The sequence below is a fragment of the Aulostomus chinensis genome, chromosome 6 (genome assembly GCF_037954235.1).
Source record: "Aulostomus chinensis isolate RoL2024-O1b breed Wild chromosome 6, RoL_Achi_v1.0, whole genome shotgun sequence".
In the NCBI taxonomy this organism is placed as follows: Eukaryota; Metazoa; Chordata; class Actinopteri; order Syngnathiformes; family Aulostomidae; genus Aulostomus; species Aulostomus chinensis.
The window spans coordinates 11,773,717-11,799,613 of NC_141325.1; the positions used below are offsets into that span (position 1 = coordinate 11,773,717).

General features: G+C 41.3%; 1 protein-coding gene across 1 annotated transcript in view; it reads right to left on the minus strand.

Moving 5' to 3' along the window:
- sh2b3 (SH2B adaptor protein 3) overlaps positions 1-25,897 on the minus strand; it is a 54,818-nt gene that overhangs the window by 23,801 nt on the left and 5,120 nt on the right. The window contains exon 2 of the mRNA XM_086206468.1: positions 12,344-13,573. Coding sequence (XP_086062594.1) covers positions 12,344-13,546 — 1,203 coding nt within the window. The 5' untranslated portion in view covers positions 13,547-13,573. The remainder of the gene's footprint in view (positions 1-12,343; positions 13,574-25,897) is intronic.

Sequence of the window (25,897 nt, forward strand, 5' to 3'; positions counted from 1 at the left end):
GAGTTTACCCCGAGAGGTACAGATAACGAATAAATGCTAGCTGTATTAGGTGGTGTAACAGAAACTAGGCCACAAACCTGGCCTAAGAGAGGCCACAAGACAAGGTCTACACTGGGAGGGTTAACACACTCAGAGTGAGTGAGTCTGAATGGAGGATGGATTCATACATACACCTTACACACATGAACACACACTTCTGTGACAGTTATACAAATGATGAACTGCAATGGATGGAAAACAGGCCAGAAGACTTAATATTTCTGCAGAATGACAACACCACTGGCTCCATTTAGATAACAGTAATTAAAAGGTATTAATCCAATAACAACATGCACTAGTTTACCCTGATTTTTGTTCTTTTCTCACAAGCAGAAGTACACAAACCAAACGAGAGTACATCTATGACTAGATTCACATTTGACATACTTAACTTTAGCTGAGATGATCCTGTAAATCCTACAGGTCAGCCATGATGCTGATCCTGGATGTGGTATAAGAACCAATAAGGGGACTGAAGCTGCATCCTGCTTTGGATTCTATTGTGTGCATTGCTGCTCTGCAAAAATATTGCATGTGTGTTCTGTGTTCTAACATCAGAAATTAAAATAAAAAAAGTGGTTATTGACATAAAAAGGAGCATCCAGTTGCTGTCAACAAACTACAACAGCCTGAGCATTTTCTTATTGACTTGTTCTAACTCTTTACAAAAATAAGAATAACAATTATAGTAATAGAAGCTAACTCATGTTGTTTAAATATTGTATCCGTAGTTTCGGGCCACAAAGAAGAAATACAAGTGAGCTTCTCTGTTGTCATGGCTAAATATACTATTTTGTACTACAAATTAATAAAAACATAGAAATAAGTTGTCTTGTAGTGCTGTTTTTCCCATTCAGTGTGTGTGTGTGTGTGTGTGTGTGTGTGGGGGGTTGGTTGCTGGGTTAATAGCTAAGTAGAGCAGTGACCTGGAGAAAACTGCTGGGTGACAGTGGTGCATAGTTTTGCTTTGGGGGCTTTCCACATGCAACTCAGCAAGGTCATGTGCACTGGCACTGTGGTTGCAGGTTACACACACACACACACACACACACACACACACACACACACGCACGCACACAAGCAATGCATTTGAGATGCATTAACAATATTCTTCACAGAGAGTTGTGAGAACTAGAGAGAGAAAGAACATGATCTGCCAAACATCTTGACCACATGACTCTAACCACTCTACTTCCTTAAGATGTTTCTCTTAATTTTTGTCACATTGAACACAGATGCAAACAGGAAAGACACTACACCTCCCAGGTATTTTCAGCAACTCAAAAGAAGTATTTTACACTATATTCAGTAATGTAAAATATTGTCTACTGCAAATAACTATCCTTTTCCAGCTTTGTTGATCTTGGATCATATCCTCTGCTTTAGCTTTCTTTGTGTTACTAGCAAGCATTTAGCATCTTCACATCAAAACATGTGCAAAATGTGTATAAAATGATTTGCTTTTTCCATTTGATGTAATTTGGAAATCTACATTCACTGCTGCAGCGATCTGCCTCTTGAGCTCCTGTTTCATCTTCCATCGACTCACTCCAAACCTCAACAATTCATGGCCTCGCAACATGGAGTTGATGACTCATCCCAGTTCACGCTGGATCTCATGGGTCGGGTTAAGTGAGCAAAAAAAAAAAGAAAAAAAAAAAGACATCATCAGCAAAAACGCAGAGTTAACCACACTGTCTCTACTTCTCTGCTATTGTATGCTTTGAGATTATGTCCAACAAACTCAGAAATAAAAATGAGACCATAACCTTGGTGGAGACTGTTGCCAGTAAAATTGATGCGTGCGTGTGTGCATGTAGTGTGTTACATCCTGTTCAGTGCTGTTGTTTATTTGCATGACAAAGCAAGAATGTAACACATTGGCTACAAAAAAACTGGGTAATCTCAACTGTTTCTTAGCTAGAGTTTGTGGTTGCAGCCAGTGTGAAGATAATACTGTAAGGTTATGCTTGGGTGAGATTTTATTCTTTATTTAAGAAGTAGTTTTTGAATTTATGCATAATATTGCCATTTGCAACCATTTTCCTGAAAGAACTCTGATTCAGCTTACATAACTAACTGGCGTCGGGTTAGGTTTGGTCTGGGCTTGGTCACTAGAAGCTGGTCAGATTAAAATAAACAGTTTTTTTACTGAAGCGTCCTCTCATCAGTATCTCTCCTGGTGCATCTGAGCAGTGTAATACTCAAGAGTAATGGTCAACTTTCTCTGAAACGACAGAATTAGCACATACTTCTGGAAGTCTGTAGACATCCCAGTCAACACAAAAATATCTAGAGCTTTCAGCAAATTAGTGACTAAACAAAATATTTGGTTATATTATATAAGATTCCCCTACACCCTCCAAGTTTTCAGATTGTTCCTGCCCACTGAGGGCTCCTCAGTCCAGTCCAGTCAAGATTAATTCAGTTTTTTAAATACAGCTCAGTCAGGGTCAGCAGTTGTCCCCTGCTAGGAGCAGTGTGGGTGGGCAAGGCCATGACACTGGTTCATTTTACCAACTCTAAGGGAAATACGCTTGTTTGACATCTTCCCCAGAGCCAGACAAGAAGATACAGACAGTTCTTAGCACTGTGCTCGCATTATGGATCCGGGACACACAGAGACCGATAGCTTAGTATAATGAATGGTAGTGGATGATATGTGTAAGCATACCTTTGTCAAACATCAAAAAAGACCAAATCCAAGATCATGGTTTGTAGGAGAAGTTGAGAAAAGTGTATTAAATGATTTGAGGCAGGTTTGCTAACATTCCTCACCCACTCATTTATTATGCTAAGCTAACATCTCAGCTCCCAAAGTGAACACCCAGCTAGGTATCCATCTACTTTTCTGGCTCTTAGGAGGACAGCAAATAAACCTATTTCCACAAAAAGTTGCTTTAAGCAGTGAATTCTGCATAAAATGCTTGTTTAGTAATCCTAAATATATTTTTGATGTCTAGTCCACAGGACAGGAGGCCACAAATGAAGACCAGAAACTTGTGAAAAATGTCTTTGCTTTGGTTATCCATACCCATCCTGGTTGTGAGAAAAAGAAGAAAAATAAACTCGTAATATTCCATGTTCTCTCCTTGGAAATTTGAGGGTTGTAGAACCTCTATTACTCACTCTCCTCCTGACAAGAGTCATTAGTGTTGACTTTGGCGAAACTCTGATTTTGTACCCAGTTTTAATCCTTCAAGCCAACTTAGAAAGTGTGGTGTGTGAAGACTTTCATGTTAGAAGCCAAATACTGAATTACATATGAAAAAGGGCAGAACGGTCAGTGTAATCATGGTGGGAGCATTCATCTTTTCCACAAGAGAAAGTTAACCACAAAGTAAAATAAGCCAGTGAAACAGTGAAATATTGTGATGACAGAAATCAGCAACTTTTAATAACTCCAGCTCACTGATTTGAGTATTTGTTGCATTTATGCCTTCAATGTGTTTTCATTCCATTATAAATTGACCCTTTCGCCCACTTGTAGGTATATTTAGCAGCTACTTTAGTTTGGACGCAGCACCTCTCTCTGCTTTCCCATGACAGGACGTGTTTTTAGTACTGTTAAATCCAACGGTAACTGATCCCCTCACCGGTTCCAACCAGCTATGTAATAAGAGCACAGCGGGAGTTAGTTGTTTTTTTTTATAAAGACAGTTTCTCAGTAATGTCATGTAAGGACATGGTACACATAAATGGTTTTAGGTCAAACACTACTGTACATACATATTTTTCATCGGATTCACTCAAGATAGCATATCTTGCAGCATTCCGCATTAGCAGTGGTTTCAAGTTGAATGTTGACAATTAGCAACAGCAACAGTTGATATGTAAAATAAGCCTACCGGCAAACTGACAATGCAAAACACCTGATGAGCAACGCACAATGACTTGTAGTCACTTAAACAACAGATGGAGGTTAGATGAGGGTTTAATAAGATCAAACTGCAACAAAACAACTTTTATAAATAATCATTTGGTGCAAAATGAGCCAAAACCTCCAGTGCAAGATGATGTTTCCAGAGGGATTTCAAACTCTGGTTCAATTTCAGCCTATGGACTAACAAAGGATTTATTATGTCTTTTCCTTTCCTTTTTTTTTTTTTGATGGGAATACCCCCAGATCTCTTTTGGCTGCACGAGATAGAGATCTGGGGATGCAAAAATACGAAGGACAGGGCAAGTTCAGGCAGGTCGGCAAAGAAAAACAAAAAAGCAGAAACTTGAAGGGACTTAAGCAGCAAAAGTCCAATGGGATGAACTGAAGAAGACAAACAGGATGTCTAGTCTTGTGCTTTTCTCAATCATATTGCATTAAACTGTGTCTTTTTACACAAATGGATTTGTTATATTCTTCACACACATGCTGACCACAAACTGTGTCCAAACTGTATCTGTACTTTTGCAAATATGACTCAGTCACTTCAAGACATACATTTCTAGGTTTTATGAAACTCAATCCCTAGAAAGATGAGAAGCTTTGACGTTGTAGGTGAAATACTGAGACAGTTATGATGTAAAATGAAACTAGTGAAGTCTCATTTCAGAGATCAATCTCTGCTCTAGATTGAAGGCAGCAAAGGCCATCTGTGGGTCCTGCACAAGGCCAAACCAGTTGCTATTTTCAGAATGTCCACCAACTATCTGTTGGCCCCTCTTGGCACATCTACAAGACAGCCAGACCACAATGTTGTAGTAGAGGGAGACCAAAACAGAACAGCAATTTTCAAGCAGCAGATGCGGCTTCATGGCTTTATTGGAAGGTCTAAATTTGCAAAGACTTACAACTCAAACTCTCTTCTTTCAACTGTTAAAAACATCTGCTTTACCACTGTTCAGTTGATAAAGACCTTAAGGTTGCAGCAAAAAAAGAAAGCATGCAATCGCCTAAAATGTATATGGGAAACATGACGTTATCGATCACCTGTAACTACACTGAAACCATGACCTGCCAAAGGAATATTCCCAATTACAATTCTCAACAGTGAGGTTAGAATATTATCCAGGTCATACTTTCCTGATTAGTTTTATCCAGGACATCTGGACATTTCTGGAAAGAATCACTGCTGTTGAGTTTTTGAAAAGTAATTTTCAATGTTTTAAACAGCAGAGCTGAAATTTGACTCGACTCAATTGAAGTGGATTAGCAGTAGAAATCCCAGAGGCAGATATTCCAAAATTAGAATGGCTCGATACCACAAGGGGTGCAAAGGGAAATCTATATCATGTTAGTTTCATTTGAGCAAAAAATAAAATCTCAAAACAACTAATATCAGCCTGAGAGCATAAATCAGAGTATGACCAGGATGTTAGCTTGGCCATGCGTTTGCCTATACCAGAGGCCAATGTGATTTTAACAATGAATTTTGGATCATTGCTGGAAATTAGCTCCTTAGCAGACAAATTAAATGAGACATACAGGTGTGGTTGTTGTCTTCACAAAAAACATCCCTTTTATGATTTTTGAAGTGCAAATGCAATCATTAGAGAAACTATATGGAGGATGCTTGACTCTAACGTCACTATAACCAGCTTTGTGCTTTTCCCCCCCTCTTTCAGCGTCATGACATCTGGAATCTTACTTGGCCACAGCTGCCATTTTTAAACATGAACATAAATGCTTTCATATTCACGAGTGCACTATTTACTGAAATCTTATTCCATAGGGCAAAACGTTTAAATTCAGTACACTGACCTTATTCTAAAAAAAAACCCCAAAAAAACACATCACCACACAGAACCAGAAAGCTCAACAAAGCAAACTGATTTCTAGGTTTTAGGACTCATTCTTGCACTTCTCCCCATTAATTTGCACAACTAGAAAACTTTAATTTGGTGCAAAATATACACTATTTTGTAAACTCTTACACCTTACACAAGAATGTTGCAAATGGGTAAAGAATAATCATTTTAAACACCTATTTTTTTTTTTTAATCTTTTTACTGGTGTTCTTTTGATCTGTCAATCTGTGTCCCTCACGTCTCCTACTGTTGCAATTCCGGTTTCTGAGTTTGTTTCATTTTGTTTCTGGTTCAGCTGACTGGGCCCATGTGTTCGGAGCCTTACTTGTGGTATGCAACAAGAGCCAAATTAACGCTGCATGTTGCCATATGAGAGATTGAAGTACAAGTAACACAGAACAGATGGACAACAGAGTCTGCTTGTTGGAAAAGTATTTTCCACTGATGTTGCAAACTTCTTTCTGACTGTCAGTGAGAGACATAGAGAGAGAGAGAGAGTGTGTGTGTGTGTGTGAGAGAGAGAGAGAGAGAGAGAGAGAGAGAGAGAAAAGAAGTGAACATGCACTGAAACAAAAACATTTCATAGATTTGAAGAGAGCAAAAAACATAAATATATGTAAATATAAAAACGCACACATCTTCTAAAATAATTTGACCTCTACTCCAAGTACTCTGCTGGTTTAATGAGATATAACCCCAGATTTGACCTATGAGGAGAAATCTTTTTTGTTTTTAAGATAAAGACAAGATATCAAATGACCCTGACAAGACCATATGAATTTGTCAACATCATTAATAAAGGAAAATATGGAAGAGAATGTAGAGAGAGCGCATACGACCACAAAGGACAAATTCAAGAGCAACATGATGCATAGTGTAGGCACACGCACACACACAAACATGAAATGAAAACATGAGGAAAAGATTAAGGCAAGAAAAGCTGTAACAAACACATGAAAAGGCACAAACACACACAGCTGAAATGAGAGCAATGTGATTAAGATGAAGCCCACTGGAGGTCTGAGGAAACATATCCGCTGTTAGACTGCAACAGTCTGTGGGAACTGACTTTTGGAAGACAGAATACCGCGATTTTCCTGGCAAGATGCTAACCTTGTCTACAACTTTGGCTGTTACAAGTCAGTTGATAAGAAAGAATGTTTTAGTCAAAGCTGACGACGATTACTTAGGAAATTGATGAAAGTCACATATTTAGAAAATGTCCAAGAACCTGAGTCAATGTCATGTAATTGCTGTCTTCTAAACTTTAAGGGGTGTGGACTAAATAATCTGAAAAGATGAAGAGAGGAATGTAAATTGTTTATTGGGTCGTGGGGTCAGTTTGTCCTTCTCAAGATACTCAAGACTGAAGTTAAAGACCAAGACAAACAGAGACATCACTGACGCCACTATATTGACTTCCGCTCCTTTCAGCTGAAATAACAAGATTCACTTCTGCAATAAAACATTTTTGGCTTGGCTATTTCATCATTACATCTGCTAAATTAAATACACACCTAAAACCTGAGGGTGGTGTTGGAACTGACAGCAAACACAGAGAAGTCAAGAGCCCCGTAATTCCCTCAAGAGAAACAAACCAAACCCTCTAAGTGATATGAAGAATCAAGACAATTAGCAACACAAAGCCAGGAGGGAAAGCTGGCATGTGCAAGTTAATAGGTGAGTAGTAATTAGACCTGAAGATAATCACATGAATTGAATGGTTCATTAGATGTAATACTTGTTTTATGTGTGGAACTCTTTCATGGGCTTTGCTGCTGGTTTACCCTTTACGTAGGTTTCCGCCTCATCGAAGAATAATTTTGCATTAATGCACAATCATGAAGTTGGACAATACAGCCCTGTAAAAAACCTCCCACCCCACTTCATGTATCAGTTTCTCTGTTCTGCGATCAAGACCGTGGCCAGCCGGGCATGCAGAGGGCTCTGTACATGCTCCTACAACTGGCGTTGCATCATAACTAAAATTTCTTACTCATATGTGGTCCATTCTTGGTTTACACTCAAGACCAAGGCTATCAGGAATGACTTTCCACCCAGATGATTCTGAAGTTACATTAATAGTCCTTCCACAGCACAAATAAAAAAAGACAAAACAATGTTTAAGAGCCAGCTCCCTGCATGAAAAACAAAAGTTTAAAAAAAGCCTCAGTCTGTGGTACACGAGGCTCCCCAACCTTGAATTGCACTCTGAGTGACACTGATCCAGCCATCATGTCATGAAGATATGACCATACAAAGGTCGAGGCGAGGATCAGGAGCCAGCTGCCAAGCAAATGTCCTCAAACTGAACCTCCATTAACCGTGACACAGAGGGTGCCACTGGTGTAGTATGCCCACCAGGGCAGCCCACTGCACTGTAAAACTTGTGGATGGACTGACAAATCTTATGAGTTAGCTGCTGCGCACACGGAGAGGCCCCTCTGAGTCTAACTGCCAAGACAGCCAGTCGGATCTCCTGAAAGCCTTCCTGCACTACATGATGAGTGGACACGTGGACAGGGCACAGCATGGAGGCACTACATCTCCTTGCCAACATGAGAACGGTGGAAGAACATCATTAAATGAATAACCAAACCAAATAACCTTCACAACAATCCATTGCAACGTATAGGTACTGGTGGTGAAAGGGCCACATGCATTCAGCATCATAAAAGCCTCCACATTTGGGAGCCCAAGACCTTGTGGGGGCGTCTTGGGCCAAGACAGAACAGGAAAGGATTGCAATCCAGAACAGGCTAAAGACCACAATCATTGAGCACTGGTTGCACAAAGACAACAACTGGCATTCACATTGTCAGACAAATGGTCTGTAGTCTGATCTGCCAGGTCAGTGCAGAAGGCACCCATGAGCGGGCAAAGCAGGATTCAGCCTACCGCAGGTAACAAAACACAAAATAAAAAGCAAGAAGGGAACCAAGATCACCTTTTAGTTCTTAACGGTGTACAAGTATTATGGTATCACCTGAATGGTACTGGAAATCCTGGGTTTAACTTGAATTTATCTCAATAACCCCAATCCTGCTTCCTGTTCCAGGCCCCAGCTGAGCATATATATATACACTGTATATATTTACTTAGTTTTTAAATTGAATTGCAATGTCAACAAAAACAACAAATTTCATGGTTGTTAGTGGTGGTTCTGATTTGATGTCATTTTTCTGTTTGTCTACAGATGAAGCTGAACTTCAATGCATTCCTTGCGTCACTGGCATGCTTTCATCTCCCAATGGTAAGTTGATTTAAGAGCTTCAAGAGGCTGCATTTAGACAGACATAAAAAGCATAAAAAACCTTGTTCAGTTGTGCTACAAGAGGATGTGACACACACTTTTTACACAGGTATTTCCCTCTGGACATGGCAAAATATTTCAGATAATGCAGTGAATAGCCTTCAGTTTCACTTCAAATAAAACTATATTGCAGCAACATATTTACAATGACCTTCAACTTATTTTATACTCAATCTAACTAAATGATACATAAGAAAAACAGCGTCAGTAACATGACAGGGTTTATTTTGTTTTCAGGATAATACTTGGGATGTAGCAGCTGTGCCTTGCCTGAAAGTTTCTGCTGTGAAAACATTATCTGCTTCTAAGCAGTTTCCTCTTTCAGCTAAACTCATATTGCTGCTGTTTACACACACAAACCCTCATGAATATTATTTTCTGTAAAGTTAAAAGAAGTGAGTGCGTAATATAGGAATGTATGCTCACACGCCAACAACACACAGTCATAGTAACAGCCCTCAGATGTGTGAAGCCCCTGTAAATATTCACAATGAAGAGACAATGAAGAAAAGAAAGTTTTTTTCTGTTTGAATTACTTTTTCCCCCTCCAGAACACCTGCTTTTTGTGGTGCATGTAAAAATGTGTGCATACTAGTCCTCAATTCTCCTTCCTTTTAAGGCCATTCTCAGGGTCTTAACTCTCCTCCCTGCCAAGATTCCACACACACACATACATACACACACACACACACACACTGGGAGAGCCCTCAAAGAGCTGTTGGCTAACTACAGCATCATTGCAATCAGCCAGGCAAATCCTTGCCAATGCCTTCTTCCCTGCTCAGAACAAACAGGCATGCATGCATGTATGCACAGACACATACACACTCAACTCTAACTCTATCATTAAATGAATTACCTCAAGCATGTGGTTAGGGCTGCAGCTGGATGAAAAGTTGAGGGCTGCTAAATATAAAACACTGCAGTCACACACACCCACACACACCCACACACACACGCAACATCTTTTTCATTGACCGACGGAATGTTTGTGCCAGAAAACACACTTGCGCACACCCTGAGGAGGCTGAACTCTGCTTCCAGTGACCTTATGGACGCTGTGGCGAGGACAGCAGTCCACTAAGTCACTGTGATTACTGGTTTCCAAGTACATATGCGAGTAAAAATCAAATCAGACATCTGTGCTGCCACTAGTTATCAAATAAGGTCAAGATGTAATATATGTTGTCAACTTACTGACTTAGACAATCTCATAATTGGTTATTTGTAGAGTAATGTATAGAAACTGGCTGAGGTAGGCCCCAAACAAACAGGAAATTGTGTGGGAGGCACCAATTCACTAAAGAGTACATCTTTGCAGATTCTTTGTGGCAACTGAGCATAAAAGTTCACACAACAAATCCATAAAAAATTACCTTCTCATAAAGATGTGTGATGTTATCAGTAAGAGCATCTTAACAGCACAAATAGTCACTCCATTTACTTAAGTGTCTTTAACTAGGCTCTGTCCTTCCCCCATCTTCAAGGTTATCAGTGTGGAACAAATGATGGAGTTTTTAACAGTGTCACTGCTACTGCACATGCAGAGCTACGACCAGATGTGATGCTCAGATTTGTTTTTTAAGTGAAAGCTGAGGCAACACATATAATATCACAAGTTTGCTTGACATCATAGCACATAGGAGCAGCAGATGAAAAAACACAAATCAATCATGGGGGGTGAAGATATAAAGCAAAACACCAATGCAAAGTGTGGTTTTCGGAGGCAAAGCTAGATGCCATCATAGCTAAGCTCTAGTTTTGTCATGTGGCAAAGTGTACACCAAAATGAACTTCTTCGATGTGGCAAACATTTATGAAAACAAAACAAAGGGGGTGACAAAAGGAGATAATTTGAAAAAGGAAACAGGAAATGACTTTATGCCTGTGTGTGTGTGTGTTTTGCATGTGCGAGTATTAAAAGTACACATGATTATTGATACCACAGCCTGGCAAACTGACTCAAACCAACAATTTAAAATGTTCTTTTGTGGTTTCCCCTCTTATTGATGAACACAAACAGATCTACAGATGTATCCGTCTTGCACTTCTATGAAACGCAAGCAGAGGAATCTGAGAGCTGTTTCGGGTTTCAATACTGAGGAGAGTTCTGAGAAGTACAACAAACGTGCAAGAACGGAAGACTGTCAGTTCAAATAAACTGAGTCCTGTGACAGCAGGCATCTACTGTACTGCACTGTACTAAGAATAATGGCAGTAGGGGTTATTTTACAGTGCAATGCAGTAACTGTCAAAGAATGTTAATGTTGTTAATTACATGATTAATCTACGTGATCTAGATTTGGCCTATAAATGTAATTTACAAGTGAAGCATAAACTCTTAAATTTCTACATCAAATCTTTATTACACAGCCTTACAACAGAATTTTATCAGTGAATGATTTAGGCTAGTGTCACACCAAATCAGGTGCTGCAGCCAAGACGCTAGTTCCCTCTTTCATTTGAACAAGGATGCAGGCCTGCTGTGGTGCTGCAGCTGCCTGGCCCAAAAAAGCTGAACCGGAGTCAACTTCTGAGGAACTGCAACCTTACGTCACAGTGCATCAGGCCAATCACGTGGGCAACAGAGAACATGGAAGTGAGATTGATTGCTACTATGACGCCCTCTCCCAAGCTGTAAAACCCTGCTCGAACGGAAATTTAAATCAGCATATAACTCAATGGCTTATATTGCTGGTGGAGGTTGTGGAACATACAAAACACAAACAGACCACATAGTAACACCCCCTGCAATGCTGCACAACCACCAGAGCACATGATATGATACAAAACCAGCTCTACAAGTCCTGCACTTGTGAGGGGCAGAAAGAAGTGTTCTGTATATCTTGCTGGACTCCCAATGACCAAGCTGCTCAGATGCAACCACATAACTGTAACATACCAAGCTCTTCTGTCATTCTGAAAAGAAAACACCCTAGACAATAATCTTAAAAACTTCTCAACATCTTTTATATTCAGACTGGGATATATTGTATTAATTCGGAGCTGGGTAAAGGTGCAGCATGGATGTAGTATTTGTAGTGAGATGGGCATATCTCTGAAAACGGGGAATTTTTCCTTTAAAGGCAAACAAAGTTGCTTGGTAATCTGAACAATTGTGACCAGTGCCTTTGTACCATCTCAGACATGTCCACCACACTCTCTATTCATAACCACAGACATAAAATATTGGCCTAATGTAATGCCAATGTTTGGATCAATGTGTGCAAGAAAATGGTTTCATACCTTAGGAGGATCATAGAGCTCCACTTGATACCTCTCCCCTCCTCCTCCTCTTCCTCCCCCACTTTCAGTGTCCCTGATCCTCCTGACCAGCAGGCGGCAACGTTGCCAGCGAGGTTGAGAGTCCGAGATAGTGTCATCCACCAGCAAGTACCTCAGTTGACCCTCCTTACAGCAGCTGCTCATCTCTGGCCTTCTTTGTCGCATGCTTCCACTGCGAAACCAGCGGAAACGATCCAGGAAGTTAGAGGCTACTCCAGACAGATGTGAAGAGGCTGGGGGCATGGTTTCGGAGATCAGAGGAGAGGATGAGTGGGAAGAAGAGGAGGAGGAGGAGGAGGATGACACTTGCTCAGTCACGGAGGACACTCCACCCACTCTGCCTCCATTATTTGGGCTACTAGTGATGTTGTTGTTGGTATTGCTTAGAGAGAGGTCCTGGGATGAGGGGGGGTTGGGAAGGGGTCGTTTCTTGAAAAGCCGTCTTACAGACTGTCGAATCTGACTGACGGAGAAGTGTGTAACGTCAGTGTGTGAAGGGTTTGAGGTTGAGGAGTCAGATGAGTACCGTTCAGATACCTGGTGACGGTCTGTGCCAGAGATCTCCTCGGTGCTGCGGCTACGAATCAGCAGTGACCCACTGCCAAAACTACGAGTCAACCCTCTAAGCAGCACCGGGTTTCCTGATAAGGAGTTTCCCGCAGCACACCGCAGTGGTGTTTCTTGTTCCCGGCTCACCACAACTGGTTCCACTTTTGGTGACACCACAGCAAAGAGAGCAGCTCCTGCAGCTGGTCGGCCTGCCTCTCGATAATCCTGCACCCCAGACAGAGATGTGATTCGCAACCGACCAATCATGGTCTGTGATGGATGGTGAGGGGCCACTGGAGTGGTGGTGGTGGTGGTGGAGGAACCACTACCGGTGGTAGAGCATGAAGTCTGTTGTGGTGTGCCATCTTTGTTGACCTCACAGCAGAAGTGCTGTTGGAAGAGATCTGTGAACTGCTTGGAAAAAGTCTCTGGTGGGAGGATGTCATGTTGAGGCCGTTCTCTGGCAAAGCTCCGGTAGTGTCCGGCAAGCTGCCGGGCTGTGGCGATGGCATGCAGCTCGCAGAATTCCCTCCAGCTTCTTGGGGGCGCAGCCACGCCTGGGCCTCCTCCTGCTGTTGTGCTGGTGTTGGCTGGATGGATAGTGTTACCATTCATTGCAGTAACCAGACCGGCTGAGAATCACTGGGAAGAACAAAAAAAAAAAGAAGATGTTTGGATAATAAGACAGGATGAGAGGTGAATGGTTTGAGAAGAGTGCAAGAATGGAAAAACAAAAGAGAGATATGAAAATGTAATTAGAGTTACATTGTGATAATGATGAGTGTTGTGCAAGAACTGGAGAGCTAAAAATAAAACTGGCAAATGAGTCAAAGCCTTTCTTATAAGCACTAAAAATCTGAAACAGTTCAATCACTGAGAAAGTACAGCCAAAAGTCGCATTTTATCTGTACTCAATCTTCAACAGCACGAATTGGATTACACGGGTCTGCAAAAAAACAGTCATACAGTATCTTTACAGATAAGGACGCCAGAGTTCACAGTCAATTAAATCATGAGCAAAAACACTAAACATTAGGAAATTTTATTCCAGTGAGAAGATGAATGAAGCGAGTAAACGAGAAGAGTGACGAGGGGTGGAGCCAATGAAGACAACCAACTCTGTTCCCATTTGCAAATACAGATTGCAGAGTCAAGTTTACAAAATGAATGAGAAGTGAAATAAGTCATTCAGACAGACACTGAATGAGCTCCGACTAAGGAAGTATGGTTGGAAAATTTCTCAATCAGCCACACTGCCTGTTTCGCCATCTGTGTTTGTGTATTTACATGTGACCTGTTTCAGTGCTGGAGCTGCTTTTAGTTTGAAATGTGAGGCACCCACGACGACAGCGACAGTGCTGGACTCTCCTTCGTTCTTCAGTCTCATTTTAGTCGAAGTACTTGGTACACAATATAAAGATAACGAAATGTGTCTTCTGCATTTAACCCGTCCTCCACTGAGAAATGAGTGACCGGATCTTTTTGCCAGTACCTTCATCAGTCGCACCAACAGGAATATTAATCTAACATACATGTTTTTGATGCTCTGATAAACACCGCTTGCAGTGTAGGCAACTGAATTGAGATCACGATTTATCTTGCAGACCTAATTTAACACACCCCATTAAGAACCACAATTACTGATTTGGTGGAAATATGGAAATGAACAAAGCCTCACAGAATGGTGTGCTGTGTGTTTGAGCTCTATGTTGGATCATGGTCAGATCAGGTTTCCCTCAATATGCAGCAAAAGACGATACAACACACTGAAAATAGGTTATTTGCAGGTTAAAATTCCTGCCCTGGGGACATTTTTTATTATCGATCTCTCTCTGTATTCCTATGTCCATTTTACAAAAATACACTCAATGAAACAATTGTTGATTAAGAAACATATTCTTTTCTTTGGCAACCAGGCAGAATACACTTTATTTCCTTCTATTTTGACCATAAAAAAGTTAGACAACAGGTGCAGAAAGTCTTAGTTGGACAGACTTGAACCAGGGATGTTCTATTAAACAGCCTTTAAACCTCTACAACACTGTGACAACTCCCCTCTAGGCTTTATTCTGCATATTTTCTGTGCATACAGCTAGACCACTCTTGCCTTTGCTACTTCTTATACTGTATACTTATTTAAATCTGTAGGCTTTTCTCTCTTAAAGCCATAAAACCCTGTAAGACATGTTGGCATGAAGGCCAGTTCTCACCATAAGCGTGGTTAGGGCTTTAGAGGAGTTTTACAATAATCCAATATTCTACCATTTTTGCACACTGATGACTTCAATTCAAACTTTTCTTATAGTCAGTAGTGCCGAATCACCTCATTTGCTCCATGAAGACAAAAGTCAGCTCCGTTCAAAAGTCATGTTCTTGGACAGAGCAGGCTTTAATCGCCCCATCGAGGTTTCCTAACAGCTGTTTTGTAACTAGTAGGTTAACCACTTTCAGAGGAGAAAAATTCATATTCCTACCTATTCAATGGATTCCTGCAGCTGTTCTCTCATGTGTAAGATCATTAGGGTGGGAGGACCCATTTTCATAGCCACAACAGGCCTTAGCTGATAGAAGAGTTGAGCTGGGTTGCAAACACCCCCTAGATGATTCAACAGTGTGTCATCCACCACTGGGTTGCTTGTTTTTTTTTGTTGGCACTGTGGTGATATTCAACAAATCATCTCAACGGTGAAAGTTTCAGTCACTAAACTATAGGAGGATTTTGCAGTTACGCTGGTTGCATGTGATGGTTGTGGCTGACCACCAAATGCAAGTACAATATCTCAACAGGAAGGCAAAGATCTTTGTCTCCCAGGTTTTTTTAAAGATACTAAATTGCATTATATAACAACTGCAGCTGTACCACTGTACCCGTGATTCCTCTACAATAGTTGCTGAACAACAGCTGAACACAGTAATGTATCACAAGGGTTTAACAGTCTTGTTAATGTGACTATAGTACATACCATCTTCCTCCACTGAAGGGTCTTTTCTTGATACGGGAAGTATGAGCTTGCGTGGGCATACGGTTGGATGTGGGTTGGGGGGGAGGGGGGGGCGCAGAACAGACAGTGGTCCAACAGATCACAGAAAACCACAAGAAATAGAAGGGGGGGGGGGTCTTTGTGGTTGGGCAAAACATGGAGTAACATGACGACTCGTTATCTCTCAGCTAAAATCTCTCCCTCAGTCGTGTCTTGAGCAGTGAATTCTTCAGCTCTTGTCACTTAACGAGTCCACGTTTCTTCTCACTGGTATCATCACACATACCAGGGGACACATACGTCAATGAGGTAGTCAAAACTTGGCATCATGAAATACTGCGTCACTAAAGTTCCTGGATGGCTGCTGTCACAACAACTAATTCCCTTCCTGTACTTTACGGAGCATGCTCAGTGCATGCCCCCTTGTGCCCCTGCAGCTGGCCCCCCCAGAAGCCTGTTTCTATCTGCCTGACCAGCCCAGCAATGACTCAGCAGTGAGTAACTACAGAACAAGCACACGCACGCACGTATGCATGCACGCGCGCGCGCACACACACACACACACACACACACACACACACACACACACACACACACACACACACACACACACACTTCCTCTCACTGCATCCCTCTGGGGGCTCTGCCGTCTGTTCCCATGGTTTTCCCTTTCTTTTCATCCTCTGTCTTTACTTGTGTAGATCTCCAGATGTGTTCAGATTAAAGCTTTCGTTTCTTTAACTTTGACTGAGCAGCAATTCGAGACGTGGTTGTTGTTGTGTTACCTTGAGTTCTATTCAGGACTTCAACCATGATGGTAAAAACACACTAACTGGAAAAGGAAAAACAGCTTGAGAGATTCAGAGTTTTGGCCTTCCCTCTTCTCTTTAGTCCTCACCTTTAATCATATCCCCTCCACTTTCTCAAAACCTGCATTCTTCACAGTAACACACACACACACACACTTTTTTTCTTTCACGTGCTTTACTGAAGTCTGTCTGCTTTTCCTGCAGTGTCGACACCACAAGTTGGCTGAGAAACTGTTGCCAGTAAGTATTTTTTTCTTTTTATTTGTGCTGAGCAACTGTGGTGAAGGGGCTAATGTCTACATCAGTTGTAGCTTTGTTGGCAAGAAAGACAACTACTACTCATATGTCCCATCCATGACTGTGAAATTAATGATGCTTCAGCTCAGCCACTTCAGTTTAAAATAAAAAACAGACAGCCAAATCTACATCAGCCGTTACTGGACAGACACACATGTGTCGAACAGATGCTGGAAAAAAATATATAGCTTCCAGGAAAGCTGCCTCTGACAACTCCTACCAAATGGAAATATTAGGAATTAAAGGAATTGATATGCAATGATGCATCAATGAAACTGTAATCAATCTTGATGCATAAATGAGATGCATGTTTTCACGCCTGTTCATTAACTTAATCCTCTGCAGTGTACACTCTCACACGTTAGCTGCTGGCTAGCTGTGTAAGCTAATTGCAGACTTTCAAATAAAGCCCTTGCGTGCTTGCTGGTGTTCACATCTTACTTGACTTATGGACATCCAAATGGTCTCATCTGCTGTATTTGATCTGATTTACACATTTCAATGATAAATTGTACATATTCCTGTCTTGCAAAGTTCTCACTCTAATTGATAACTACAAGAAAAATGTTCAAATTATATTTTGTTCCTTTGTCTGAATTCATAAGAATATTAACAGATTATATGACACTGTATTGACCGCAGCTGCCAATATCAGTGCGAAATGGAAATGCGTCGCACCTTTTTTTTGAGGTAATACAAATCATCGGATTGTTCAATGTGGGATCAATTTGATTAAACTAAATTTAAAAAAAAAGGCACAGCTCATAGCACACCTCCTGATTCTGCTGCTCCTGAAATGAGAAGTGGCGCTTCACTTTAATCAAACAGGAAGGAAGCGCGAAAGACATGGGTGAATTGATCTTGTCAGCACGAGTTACCTCATGACTCGTGTTGGCTTACGCAGCTTAATTTTAACACCGCGCAACCTCAGGATATCCTGGGATGGATGTGTGAAGTCTCTTCAACCCAATTCTCTGACACCCAGGAAAAATCTTGTACTAAAGCCATGAGGCCTGGTGAATACTGGGAGCCATGCCCTTCAAAATAAGCACAGAGTCCAGCTGAGCCCTCAGCTGGACCATAACACACAAACATTACCACTACAACATGACAAAGCCACACAAATATGGAAATTATACAACACTTTTAGAATTGTTGTGCTTCAAGAGGAGGTCCTGCAGGGGATGGGGGTGGGGGTGTCCTATTTTTATCTTAAAGCTCTCTCACAGCAGTATGCTGCACATTATCATGATTTGGGCAGAGCTCCTGTTTGAATCAGTGGACCACAGTGGACTTGGAGTAAAGTCACAAATATCATAATAAGATAACTTCAAGATTATTAAAAGAAAAACAAAAGCATAAACAATATTTAGCAAATTGCTTGATAACATTTCCACTTTGGATCAATCCGTCAGCTGCCAATCAAGTAGCGTGAGCAGCAATTAGAGGAGGAAGTTGTGTGTCAGTGCAGACAGACACAATCATCCCTGGCTCATTCAAAAAGGGAACCAGAAATTCATTTGCAAAGATTATTGCCCTTGCATACAAGGACTGGACTCTACACACAACACAACAGAAGTGAAAATTCCAGAACTTCAAACTTCAACCCTGTTGGTACTGTGGCACATTAAAAATGCTATTATCGAAGGGGCAGCACGGTGGTGCAGTGGTCAGCACTGTGGCCTCACAGCAAGAAGGTTCCGGGTTCGAGTCCCTGCTCGGGACTGTCTCCATGTTCTCCCTGTTCCTGTGTGGGTTCTCTCCAGGTACTCCGGCTTCTTTCCACCGTCCAAAGACATGCAATTGGGGACGAGGCTGATTGGACACTCTAAATTGACCGTAGGTATGAATGTGAGTGTGAATGGTTGTTTGTCTCTCTATGTTGGCCCTGCAATGGACTGGTGACCTGTCCAGGGTGAACCCCGCCTCTCGCCCATTGACGCTGGGTAGGCTCCAGCCCCCCCGCAACCCTTAATGTAGGAATAAGTGGAAGACAATGGATGGATGGATACCATCTGAACTAAAAAAAAACCAACGTTTTAGGCTTGTGAACTGAAGATCTATATGAAGGACAGGACTTGGGAATTTGGGAAATACTTGAGACTTGCCAAACAATGCTGTGGTCTCACAGCCAGTTAACACACACAGGCTCTTTGTCACCCTGGAACTGAAGAACCTGGTACCCCCCCCACTTAATCCAGATGATATCTAGGGGAGGACATGGCCAAAATATGTACCCATATTTTGGAACTCTGGCACCATGAGGCCTGTTAGGGCATCACAACTGTGCCAGAAGATCTGTTGTTGATGTAAATTCGTGTTGGGCTGAGTCAAATTTAGTCAATTTACATCAATTCAAGCTACCACAACTCTGTTGAAGCCTTAAAGCCTTCTGTTCTACTTAACTTAATTCTGTGATCATATAGCTGAAACTATATTACTTCCTTCTGTGGTTCTTGTTTGTGAAGGATCCAAAAAGTTTTCTTCTCTTTTTTTTTTTACACCCCTTCAAGCAAATACTTCCATTTGATTGAAGGAAATCTGGGTTCCTTTGTAACTGTTACCACACATATTTTCAAAAACCCTAAACTTAAGAAACTTAAAAAATTCAAACAAAAAACAAATATATTGATATAAAACTACTTGTCCAACTGTTCCTCTGTCCCTTTTTGTTTTGGCCTTTTTGGAGCCCCCCGACTTTTGGTTATGACTTGTTGACTTTATGGGAGCAGAGGTATTTGGCACCTCATCAGGCTCCTCTGCAACATATGATGAGGACATAAATGTAGTGGCAAATGATGCTGAGAGTCCCTCTTCCCCAGAACCTTATGCATTGCCTCAAAGAAAGACCAGATTGCGGCTGTCACCTCCCGACCAGAAGAAGTGGCTTCGGATGCAGTACTTGAAATGGCCACTAGATGCTGGTAGTAAAAGCAAGCCAGACTGGGTGGAAAGCAGAGGAAGACACTCAACTTCTGGAATAACACAGATTTTATACTTGTGAACTATGAAGCTAACTTTTGCTAATGTGTTTTTTTTTAGGTGATATTGAAAGTTATTCTTAAATTTGATGCACATGAACTAAAAACTAAATAAACCATCACTTGCTCTCATAGATATATGATCCAATTCAGCTTTACCGCTTTGCACAAAACAGCTTTTTACAAACTCAATGACTAACTTGACACCGACAACAGCAAACCCAACCTCATCTCTTAAAAGCATCTCAAGGAAAACTATACACGCCATCAGATACACTGTGAATGCACATCTCGCTTTTAATTGAAGAGTTAAGCTCTTTTTCATCTTTTCACAGACACAGATGTGTTTGTGTGTGTGTGTGTGTGTGTGTGTGTGTGTGTGTGTGTACACATGTGTGCATGTGAGCAGCTTGTCTGAGAATGTCTGTACATTTATATCCCCATGCCCCATGCATTCATTACCTAAAAAAAGGGATGTTGCTCCTTATTGTCACTCATTATATAAAATGTAATTTACAGCAAGCCACATCCGTCTGACCTCCATGTAGCCCTGGCTAAGATCAGCCGGATCCAATCTATAACTTACTACTCAATTAGTCTGCGTGGCATCAAGGCACTTTGATACATCAAACACTCCCAGTTTTTCCTGTAAAAACTGGAGTGGAAAATACAAATGAATTAAAAGGAGGGGAAAAAACATGGCAACATGTGTATCACAGGCTGTGAGATGAAAAACAGATTTAGTTACCACCTTTGAATGTTCATTTTCTGAATCACTGAATGAATCAGTAGTTACAGATAGATTTACAAAGCTGGGATAGAGTGAATTTGTGTGTGTGTGTGGGGGGGGGGGGAGTAGTGTGGGGATATCAAACAAGAAAACAAAAAAGGAGGAGACAGGGGTATGAGGGGATAATGAGAAGGCAGGCAGGATGTGAGAAAAACAGCATGAGAGAGGAATGAGAGGAGCAAGAGGAGGAGGAGGAGGAGGAGGCACCACATTTTGGAGTGAAGGTCCAGGTGGCAGATTCAGAGAGGGACTGAGTCCAAAGGCTCTTTGCTGTGCTCTAACTGGCATACAATCGGCATACAATCACAGTAACAGGAAGCCCTGCCCTGGCAAGCAGCAGCCGGCTCACATGTAAAGACAGTGTGTGTATATATACATACACACACACACACACACACACACACACACACACACACACACACACACACACACACACACACACAACTTGAATACACACATACACACAGACAACTTCAATACCTGATTATAAGAGTTATTCAATCGTAGTAATTAACTCCCCCCAAGTTTGATAGAAACACTCAACCTCAAAGGTTGTTTTTTTTGCATCATCCTGCTGAAAAAAACTTTGTGGAGGTAATGAGAGCCGAAAGTTGGGTGTCGAACGCAGTACAGAGGCAAGTTGAGAATACAGTAGTACTCAGCTACACGTGTCCATTGCTGTTAGCAGTTTATATAGGCTGCTAAAATTTCAACTCTATCAAAACACCGGTATGTTTTAATTAAAAGAACATTATATATATTTGCTATAATGTTAATTTCTGAATTTCATTCATATTGTATTTATTTATTTTTTTGCTACCTTTAATGGTAGCATGGGTTTTGGTTTGCACAGCTCTGAAGAATGTATAATACTGAACCATGTTATCTTCATATATCCTATCATACAGCTTCTCACAAAAAAAAACCACCATGAAATATTATGATATGCCTTTAAAATCCTGCCAACCTTTTCTTTACTTGCAGAGGGGAATATTTTTCCCTCCCTATGACAACATTTTTGGTAGGGATGCTTGTTAATGTCACATCATTAGTATCTGCAGATCTTGGTCTTTTTTTTTTTAAAGTATATTACTACTGGTCTGATGGCCAATATTTTGCTCCCTTTATGACCAGTGCCAGAGCTTGGTCTGTATAGCCAGCAGTAAGTCCGACTCGTTTCCAGTGAGGGTTAGACTCCTCCAGGGCTGCCCTTTGTCACTGATTCAGTTCCTTACTTTTATGGACAGAATCTCTAAGTGGAGCCAGGGTGCTGAGGGAATCTCGTTTGGTGGCTGCAAGGTTGGGTCTCTGCTTTTTTGCAGACGATGTGGTCCTACTGGCTTCATCGGGCAATGACCTTCAGCTCTCGCTGGATTGGTTTGTAGCGGAGTGTGAAGCAGCCGGGATGACAATCAGCACCTCCAGGTCTCAGTCCATGGTTCTCGCCTGGAAAAGGGTGGAGTGCCATCTTCGGGTCAGGGATGAGATCCTGCCCAAGATGGAGGAGTTCAAGTACCTTGGGGTCTTGTTCATGAGTGAGGGAAAGATGGATTGTGAGATTGACAGGCGGATTGGTGCAGCATCTACAGTGATGCGGACTCTGCATCATGGTGAAGAGAGAGAAGAACCGACAGGCAAACAGGTCAATCTCTGTTCCAACCCTCACCCCTTGGTCATGAGCTTTGGGTCATGACCGAAAGTACAAGATAGCGGGTACAAGCGGCCGAAATGAGTTTCCTCCAGACAGTGGCTGGGAGAGACAGGGTAAGAAGTTCTGCCATCCCGGAGGAGGAGGTGTTCAGGGCACGTCCAAACAGTTGGAGACTGCAGGGATAACCCAGGACATGTGGGAGAGACCATGTCTCTCAGCTGGCCTGGGACCGCCTCTAAATCCCCCATGAAGTAGCCAGGGGGAGGGGAGTCTGGGTTTCTCTGCTTAGGCTGCTGCCACCGTGACCCGACCCAGGATAAGCGAAGAAGATGGAGGGATGAATGGATCAAGTGATTTATGATCTTATATAAATTAAGAAAAATATTACTTTTTAACATTATTTATTTAGGTACATGTACAAAATGTGACTATCATATGAACTTGTCTTTGTACAGATAATTGGAACATCTTAAATCTGTTCTAAAAACATTAACAAATCTGATAACTGCAAAAAAACAACAACAAAAATCCAATATCCTGCATCCCTAAATGGTCTATCACAGCACTGGTTAATACGCATGTAGTGTCATAGCAGAAGATAAAATTGTGACAAAAGAGTCGTGAAACACCAGTGTATCCTTACAAAATAATATTCTGTAAGACTCTTACCAGAGGAGAAAGAGGAGAGGAATTCGGACCAGTTGCCATTCAATATCACTGTGACAGGCAAAACACCCCGCTTCATGTTAGCCAACGCCAGTTAAAATGAACTGAGATCGCGTGACCTTTTTTCCCCATTCCTTTCACTTCATCTTTTATACTTGAGTGTAACAAGCTGCTGTGTACCCAAACAAGCATACAAGCAGCTACACAATATTAAAAAAAAAAAAGTCTTTTGACTGATAGATCTGCCACATAAAAGTCGAGGCCTACATGAAAACGATGTGCAGTTGCAGGGATGGGTCTGGACAAGTCTCGCTGTTCATGTTTGTGTGAAGCGAGATGTGAAAGAGCTTTGACAATGAACAGAGCAGAAAGCGAGACACACGCAGCTTACATAATTGAAGAAGATATTGTGAAGGAGGAAGTAGCACTGAAACATGAGATAACCTTAGCCTTACTTCCCATAGCCTGTGAGAGCATCAGCTGATTCAGGGTAAAACAAGAGAGGAGCGATGTCGCAACAAAAGCTAGGGTGGAATCTATTCCACATATATAACCCATTGGTGGAGAACCAAACATTTGTTGTGGTGGCCAAATTTTAAACAAACCGATTTGGCATGTGTAGAATCAGCAAACATTAACTGAAGACATAAAGTAAAAAAGACTAACCCTGAAATTCCAAGGCCGAGGGGCTACAGCAACCTTAAATCCTCCAGCATTCCATAGAGCTGATATCTTGAATTGCTTTGTGGAATTTCGCACAGAGCCTGATAAAAATCCAAATTCTTCTTATTCTTCTTACAAAATCTATCACTTGATAATGAGAACATGATGCAGTAAAGGCTGTTAACAAGGGAATCTTTTGCATATGCAGTTTGTTGAAATACACACACACACACACACACACACACACACAAAAACAGTGCATATAGGGGTTTTTGTTTCGGTGTGAGTATTTGCTAGCTAGCAGTACAGCATTCCCACAACAATGCAGGCCCCAACACAACACAATGCTGCTATTCTTAAAACACACAGAAATAAAGCCTTGCTGCTGTCTGTTTCCTGTGGTCTGGGAAATGGAGAGGCAGGTTGGGAAAACAGAAATCACACAGCAAAAGCAAAAGGACTCAAAGTATGAAGCCTAAAAGACAAAATGCAGAGGAAAGCAAACATATAGCTTGGGGGTGCAGAGACAATTTTCCCCCAATAATGCTGAAGAGTATGTAATAGAGCATGTTCATACTTAAATGTTAGCTGATAATAAGACTCAAATGGAATATTACTGCTTCCCCAGATTGGCCACTTGAGCAAAACTCTATTCCACGCTATCTGAGCCAGCTATTGGCCTCAGATCTGAAACACAAATTTGTTCTTTCTAAGAACGTTCTAAACCTCAATTTAGTCTCACAGACATGAGGTAAAGCCTCAAACTTAGTTCAAGCCTGGATGATTTCCAAGAGGTATGAAATAGATGTCAGGGGCAACGAGGTACACATAGCTCGAAGGTTTTGCTGCCTGTATATGAAACAAAACTGAGGGCTAAAAAACAAAAACAAACATCGAGTGTAAGAACAAATTTGTGCTTAAGAAAATTTCATAACTGTGACACACTAACACTGGACTCAGGCCAGCGCATGTTGACGTGTTGCTATTTCTGAATAGAAACCAGTAGACAGGCTGTCTGTTATGCTGAGTATCTGAGGACAATCCAGCCCGTTTGTGTTATTGCGAGGGCTGCAAGGTACAACTATGAGTTTCAGTCCCACATTTTCTGCGATTCAGGATTCGATGTGTTTTTGCTTGTTAATCTGTTTCTGTCCATCAGCAAGACTAGTTATCTGCTGTTCACTTTCATTTGGACCCTTGAGAAGTGCTTTAAGTGTGCGATGATGTCACCATGTTGTAAATAATCATACTGTTACTGTTAACTATGATTACTCTGGAAATGAAGGAAAATATTTTTTTCAAATTCATACTGTTTAAATGGGCTTTTTCAATATGAGAAAAATGTGAATATCATATCAACTTATGAATTGCATATGTAGGCACTTTGGTAAATTTCTCCTGTCTGCGAAAATCAAGTGTCAGGATTCCTGAGTTGTGCTCCTGTAGAGAAAAAACTTCCACAACTTCTGTTGCAGTTTTAATGGCTCACAGACACTCACGTATTCTAATCTCATCAGTTAAGGTTAAATGGCAGTAACGAGTCTGCTATCATTCAGAAAAAAATTCAAAATGGCAAATCAGCATCCCCACTCGTAGAAATTTAAAGGACCCAATTAATCCCGAATGTTTGAGTTTAGAAGCCTTAAAATCACTCTAAACGCTTTACTTCATTTTTACAAATTAATACTTCACATATTATAACTGATAAGATGAACATGTGCACAGCAATTCAGAGGTTTTACATTAACTTAGATGTCCCAAAATAATCCCAAAAGAGGAAAAAAAAAAAATCCCCATAGCACCAAATAACCTGGTGGAATTATCTCTTCCTCCAGCTATCCAGCATCCCACCGATGACTAATACAAGAAGTCTATGTGAGTCTGCAGTCCATCATTATCCCTCAAAGACGGATGCTGACATGTGAAGGCAATACTAAAATACAGGGTTCCCACAAAAATAATGACAGACAAACATGAAAAGGTTCAGTTCTGGCTGGACAGACAGATGTGACTCGGCCCAGTAGAGAATGGGTGTCACAGAGCAGCGCTGGCCTCGTTGCTGATAAAATACAATGCACAAAAGAGCTCTTTTTCTTTTAGGAGACTCCACGAGTAAACATGCCATTTC